General features: G+C 38.1%; 1 protein-coding gene across 2 annotated transcripts in view; it reads right to left on the bottom strand.

Annotated features, from left to right (window-relative positions):
- TM9SF2 (transmembrane 9 superfamily member 2) overlaps positions 1-7,145 on the bottom strand; it is a 102,624-nt gene that overhangs the window by 52,288 nt on the left and 43,191 nt on the right. For both annotated transcript variants that reach the window (XM_011933830.1, XM_011933828.1), the window contains exons 6-9: positions 6,501-6,625; positions 4,822-4,933; positions 3,621-3,700; positions 2,748-2,856 (exon numbers count right to left, since the gene is read on the bottom strand). In XM_011933830.1, the coding sequence (XP_011789220.1) occupies positions 2,748-2,856; positions 3,621-3,700; positions 4,822-4,933; positions 6,501-6,625 (426 nt within the window). The remainder of the gene's footprint in view (positions 1-2,747; positions 2,857-3,620; positions 3,701-4,821; positions 4,934-6,500; positions 6,626-7,145) is intronic.

The raw sequence follows: 7,145 nt of genomic DNA, 5'->3' as shown, positions 1-7,145 counted from the left end.
GTGATCCTTCCATCTTAGTCTCTCAAGTAGTTAGAACCACAGGCGTGAACCACCATGCCCAGTGAATTTTTAATTTTTTAATTTTTTTTTTTTGTAGAGATGGGGTCTCCCTATGTTGCCCAGGCTGGTCTTGTACTCCTGTGCTCAAGTGATTCTCTCACCTTGGCCTCATCTTTATTTTTGAAAGATGACTTCTCTGTGTATATAATTCTATGTAAATAGGTAATTACTCTCGCCAATTTAATGATACTTAGTCTTGGAGTTTCCATTGTCAATCTAATTGTTTTTTCCTCTGTAGATGCTTAGTCTTTTTTCCCTTGAGCTGACTCTAAGATATTCTCCTTTCTCTAAGGTTCTATAGTTTTGTCACAATTGATCTACATGTGGATTTCTTTTTATTTATTTGCTTAGGATACACTGTGTTTCCTATATCTATGGATTTTTACTTTTCATCTATTCTGAGAAATTCTGAGCTGTTACTTTTTCATATATTTTATTTGCAATGAAGAGTTCCAGTATCTGGAATCTCTAGAGGTCTAAATCTGTCCTTTACTATAAATTTTGTGAATTTCCAACTAGTAGCTTATATTTTATTGACCTTAAATTAGAAGAATCCTGTGAATCTAAATTTGGGTGACTTTTTTTTCCAGAGGTTTTCTACTTGATTCTGCCCAGAATCAGAGGCTCTCACTAACCTAGAACCAATTGGCCCCCCTTTCAGAATCCAGGCTTAATCCAGGAGCCTGAGGTTCAGCTCCTTACAAATGACCCACCAGACAGCCTTCCAAACAGTTAAAGACTCAAAAACAACACTGAACCACAGGGTCAGTGCACCTCTCAGGCGTGCAATGTTTCCTGCTCTGGCCTTGGCTCCTGGTTTTGGGCAGTGGGTTGGAGCAGGAGGAGCCCTTGAATACCTGTTCCCTATCATGAACCCAGCAATGCATCAGTAAGTTGTACATCAAGAAGTGACTCATTCATTCATTCATTCATTCAAGAAATATTCATTGAGCACCAACTGTAAGCTCGGCTCTGTTTAAAACACCAGATACCACAGTGAGTGTAACAGAAAAATTCCTACTCTCAAGAGTACATGATCTCATTAGGAAGGCAGACAATAAACAAAATAAGTCAGGAAAATACACTGTACATTAGATGGCAATAAGCGCTATACAGAAAACAGGATGTATGGGTGTGTGCAGGACAGGATGTAACTTAAATGCGATGGCTGGGAGGGGCTCAATGGGAAGATAACGTTTTGTAAAGATCGGAGGGAGGTAAGGGAACTAGCCATGTAAATGAGGGGTGGACATTCTTAGTAGATAGAACAGTGAGTGTGAAGGCTCTGAGGTGGGAACCTGTGTCTGCCCAGTCTGAGGAACAGCAAGATAGCTGGCACAGGTGCAGAAGAGTGCTGAGGTAATGTGGGGCCTTACAGGCCACTGTAAAGCCTCTGACTCTTGCTCTGCGTGAAGAGAAGTCCCTGGAGGGCTGTGCTAAGGAGTGAAATGATCTGATTTCCGTTTGAGCAGTTTCACTCTGACTGCTGTGCTAAGAGATGGGAAGTAGGACAGGAGTGGAAGCAGGGTCACCAGCAGCCCGGTTCCACATGGCGACGCTGTGCAAATTAAGACAAAACTCCATTAACAGCAATTATTTGGAACAGCCAATTATGAGCAGAGTATTTTTAAATCACTTTAATATTTAATAAGACATAAAATCAAGAAAAATCATAGGAAAGAGACTGTAGTGTACAAATGTTAAAAAGCTTATAAATATTCATATATATTTTTCCCAATCAGAACAGGTCAGAGAGGTTGGGGGAGAGGAGGCTGAAGAAGCTGGGGGAAGAGAATACACAAAAACCTGAGTTTTTTCCATTCATTCCAAATTACTGTGATTCTTGTGAAAATTCTTTTATTATGCTGCCATGAAATGAAGAGTAGAAAATGTATAACATTGTGCAACTTAAAAAGTTTGAGACTAAAGAGGCTGGGACATGCAATTATTTTGAATATACCAAAAGGTTGAAATGATACAAATTTATTAAAATTAACTTTAAAAAATTAAACAACCACACAAATAAAAGTTGCTTAGGAGTTATTCCATTCAACTTTGTGGTTTCACAAACGGGTATGTGTGAGGGATAGAGAAAACTTAGAGTTGTAACTGCACCTACACCCCTCGCTGCACCAGTCCATTCCCACAGAGGGGGCTGCGAGCAGGTCAGCTCCCAAGGCTGTGCTGACTCCATTTCTAGAGGATCAATTCTTTTTTTTGAGACAGAGTCTCGCCCTGTCACCCAGGCTGGAGTACGATCTCGGCTGACTGCAGCCTCCGTCTCCTGGGTTCAAGTAATTCTCCTGCCTCAGCCTCCCGAGTAGTTGGGACTACACCATACCTGGCTAATTTTTGTGTTTTTAGTAGAGATGGGGTTTTGCCATGTTGGCCAGGCTGGTCTTGAACTCCTGACCTCAGGTGATCCGCCCACTTTGGCCTCCCAAAGTGTTGGGATTACAGGCGTGAGCCACTGCGCCCGGCCAAGAATATTAATTGTTAAGTATCACTTTCTTATTTGAAAATGTGAATTCAAGATAACTTTTGAGAAGAATTTCTTTTTTGTTTGTTTTTTTTTTTTGGTAGAAGAATGTTTTAAAAGCAGATTCTAAAGCTATTATTTTACCTTTTCGCAAAATAACAATAAACAGTGTTGTGGGCACACTAAAGACTAAAATGTTTCCACTTACCGTAGAGTCCATCTGATTATATCTGGCAATATCTTTGTGCAGTGTCCGTAACATAATCATAGCTACCATTCCAGATAAGAAGAGGACAATGACCAGGGAATTCATAATGCTGTAGAAATAAGCACATTATGAGTAATCTGTAGCTCAATCTTAGGAACAGTAAAACTCTTTTAAAAACTGTTTACTGAGTAACATTAAAGTAGTCTTAATCAAAACCAAAATGAAAGCTACCTAAAATCCAACAAATTCAATGAACTGTGTTCTTTCATGTTTTCCTCTAGTAGATAAATAACATTATATACTTATCATAATACCATTTCATAGTCTGTTTTGAACTAGAATTTTTTGGTACATGGTCAATATTATGAAATAACTACTGTGCCCAAATCACTGCCACAACAAAGGACTGGCTTGTGCCCTTAAGAAATTTACTGAAGAACAACTTTACTCAGTAAATTAGTGAGTGTCAAAAAGATCAGACAGCAATAGGAAAAGGAGGGTTATGGCAACATGAACAGCTTTCTAGATAAGTTTTGAATCATGTTTGAAGGGGATAATAATAAAGTCATAGCAGCAGCAGCAGCTTCTGTCTCTGAACACTCTTAATGTGCCAGGCGATGTCCTCAAACGCTCTGTCCCATTATGTCCTTTAATCCTCACAACAATCCCATGAGGTGGGTATTTCCAGATAAAGAAACAGACACTGAGAAATTAAGGGACCTGCCGTGACTCACCATCAGTGGCTGAGAGCCAGGATTTGAACCCAAGGCCAGACTTTGGAATAAAGTAGAGGATTTGAGAGTAAATGAGATGTTCAAAGGGACAGAGGGTAGAAAAGTAGAAAGCAAAAGCAGGCCAACTCTGTACTCTTACCTAAACCACTGAATGTGGGTATGAGGCATAGACTCCAGAATATAGTCCCATCTAGATGCCCATCTGATCTTATCATCTTCCTAGAGGAGATTAAAAAATCTCTTTAAGTAAACATCTGCTGACAACACATTAAGAACAAAAAAAATCCCATTCAAAGCTTGCCCTTCCACTGAGTCAACAATTGCAATTTCTAAATTATCATAACTTTGGTTAGTCCTGAGATTCAGAGGGTTTCAGATTTACTAAAGTCTAGGGGAAATGAGAGTAAGATTATGCAGCCAAAAAAAAAAGAATTCCTAGTAATACCCACTAAAAGTATTGCTTTAAATTATAACTAGATGTTTAGATGCCTACATTTAGAGCTATATGTATTTTTTTTAAAGAAAATAATGGAATGGAATGGAATAATTATTCTTCTCTTTATGCCAGGGGAAGCTAACCAGACCAGCCATCCCAGGCACACTGAGCTCTTAATATCTAGAAATATATACCGTTTACTGCGCCAGGTTTGCAAAATGAAACATTATACGGGGATATTAAACATCACAATTATATTGGATTGCCAAAAGTTTTTAAAAATAGAGGTGGAACACTGTCTTAGTAAACCTGCATTTTAAGAAACTTCGTTAATAAAAATACTCCCTTCAATTTTCTAAGACAATTTCTCAATTGGAAATTCTTCATTTAAAGTTCATACTTAAATCCTGATTTTAAAAATGGTGAAAAAATAGAAGTAGAATACTAAGATTCTCATAAAAATGAATTTGCATTTTAAGAAACTTCGTTAATGAAAACACTCCCTTCAATTTTCTAAGACGATCTACCAATCAGAAGCTCTCCATTTAAAGTTCATATTTAAATCCTTTAAAGTATGGTGCTGATTTCCCAAATGGTTTCTGAATATATCTCTGGCATTTCTATCCCATCCTCCATGCCTATTTTTGACTTTTGTCTTACATGTATCTCTTATGCTTAACACTAAATCAGGCTCAAGTCTCCAACTTCCTCTATATTCTCATTTAAACTAAGACTTAGTTTCAAGAGTGATTATGTTGCTTGGTACACTGACAGACTATCCTAAAAATCAGCTCATTCATAGCTTCTTTATTTGACAAGCATAAACAGTAACATTTTAATTAGCTTAAGTAATACAAATTTAAAATCAGTTTCAGAATTATACTAAAGATAACAACAGACTTACCTTGAAGCTAACAGAGTAAGTATAGGCAATTTTTATCTCCCCAGAAGCCTTGTTACTTATGTCCATGGGGGGCCCTGAGCAGTCTGGTTTATCTACATGGGTATGTTTGAAGCTGTGGGAAGAAACATTTTGGCAAGATGCTGATAAAGTACAATTTTTTTTAAATGAGGTAAAGAAAGGTTAGAGATTTTGTACGTATTTTAAAATGCTGCTGACAAAGGTGAAATTGCTCATGTCATATTTAATAGCATAAATATCTACTTCATATAAATATGTGTACAAAATTATAAACATACTTTTGAAAACACTATACTTGAAGAGCATTTAAATAATTTTCTTTTTTTGGGGGGGGACAGGGTCTTGCTCTCTTACCCAGGCCTGAGTGCAGTGGTGCCATCACAGTGCAATGCAGCCTCAAACTCCTGGGCTCAAGTGATCCTCCCACCTCAGTCTCCCAAGTAGATGGGACTCCAGGTGTGTGCCACCACGCCTCATGGCCAGCTAATTTTTCATTTTTTGTAGAGACAAGGTCTTGCTATGTTGTCCAGGCTGGTCTTGAACTCCTGGGCTCAAGCAATCCTCCTGCCTTAGCCTCTCAAAGTGCTGGGATTACAGCATGAGCCACCATGCCTGGCCTTTTTTTTTTCTTTTTTTTTTGAGACAAGGTCTTGCTCTGTTACCTAGGCTGGCGTGCAGTCGTGTGATCTCGGCTTATTGCAGCTTTAAACTCCTGGGTTCAAGTGATCCTCCTACTTCAGCCTCCTACAGGCACGGGCCACAGTGCCCAGCCAATTTTTTAATTTTCTGTAGAGACAGGGTCTCACTATGTTGCCCAGGCTGGTCTTGAACTCCTGGGCTCAAGTGATCCTCCCACTTCAGCCTCCTACATGCACGGGCCACCAAGCCCAGCTAATTTATTTTCGGTAGAGACAGGGTCTCACTGTGTTGCCTAGCCTGGTCTTAAACTCCTGGCCTCAAGTGATCCTCCTGCTTTGGCTTCCCCAAAGTGTTGAGATTATAGGTGTGAGCCACTGTGCCTGGCTAAATAATCTTATTAAAAAAATATATACTGACGGAGTTTAACTGCCATCTTATTATGACATGTATTTCTTTACCACCAGTGCACGAGAAAAAGGCTAATTCAATGGCAGAAAAAGTAATGAAAAAAATGAAATACTTAAAAAAAAAAATCTCATAAATAACTGATATGTACGTTTCTAATAAAAAATAACTAACAAGTTGAAGAGCTGTCTTTCAATGGCTAGTATTTCATACTGGCATCTAACACTGCATAGGGGCTTGAGAAATCACAGTACGTGTCCACTCATTCAGGCCTCTGACAAGAGGAAAGCTGCAGGTATCTGAGGCAGTGTTCTTTCCACTAAGAAGGGGAACACTATCCCAACCACTCAACTTCTCCTTCCCCACTGACACATGGAAAAGCTGTCAAAATCTCCTGATTGAAAATAAAATACAAAGGCACCTTGGCTTGACCGCCTGTCATGACAGGAAAAGAACTATTGGTACGGTTTCTCTGGACAACCCATAACTCAATAACAAATCATGCCAAATCAATCCTGAAATGCCAGAATATTTAGGAGTAATTGGGCCCCAAATACTTATACTTTGGGTCTAAATTTCACTTATACTTGTTTACTTTTTATCGTTAATATAATTACCTTTTTGGTTCAAGTTTAGCAGCCACTAATCTTGCTCCCATGGACCCAGTTTCAACAACATGATAGTATATTTTGATGTCAACATGGTTGAAGATGTAAAATGTATCTCTTTCATGGAATTCTGACTGCGGAACAGAACTTAAAAGTTAAAGGTAGAAAACTACATAAGAGTCAAAACATAAAACTTTAAAATGGGCTACAACAAGAAAATTTAAGTTTGAATGGAATTTTAATCCTTTCGTATTAACATGTTTCAATTTTATACTTAAACTCTTTTTAAGCCAAAAATTAATTGGGGAAGGTATCTGCTTCTTACAGTTTTTTTTTAACAGAAAATTTAGTAAGTACCAATTCAAAAGAACACTAATCTAGTATTTTCTAGCCTTTCATTTAAAATGAAACAAAATAAAATTTAAAGTATTACGAGCACACTAAAGCTTATACATTTAAACACTTTTCCTGCCTGGAAGCTTGTAAGTTTGGACTAAACTCATAACCTAAATTACTCAAGTATCTCTGGTCTTTTGTGAGTGCACAACACGAAAGCACTAACTGATATAATCAGTTTCATGATTAAGCTCATGCCAACTTCCACTGGATCTGATCCATTAAGAGATTTCAATCAGGTTGATCTGATTACACAAA

This window comes from Colobus angolensis, unplaced genomic scaffold (assembly GCF_000951035.1).
Source record: "Colobus angolensis palliatus isolate OR3802 unplaced genomic scaffold, Cang.pa_1.0 Scaffold13, whole genome shotgun sequence".
Classification (NCBI taxonomy): Eukaryota; Metazoa; Chordata; class Mammalia; order Primates; family Cercopithecidae; genus Colobus; species Colobus angolensis.
The sequence above is the reverse complement of the archived record's forward strand: the minus strand, read 5'-3'. Positions and strand labels throughout refer to the sequence as shown.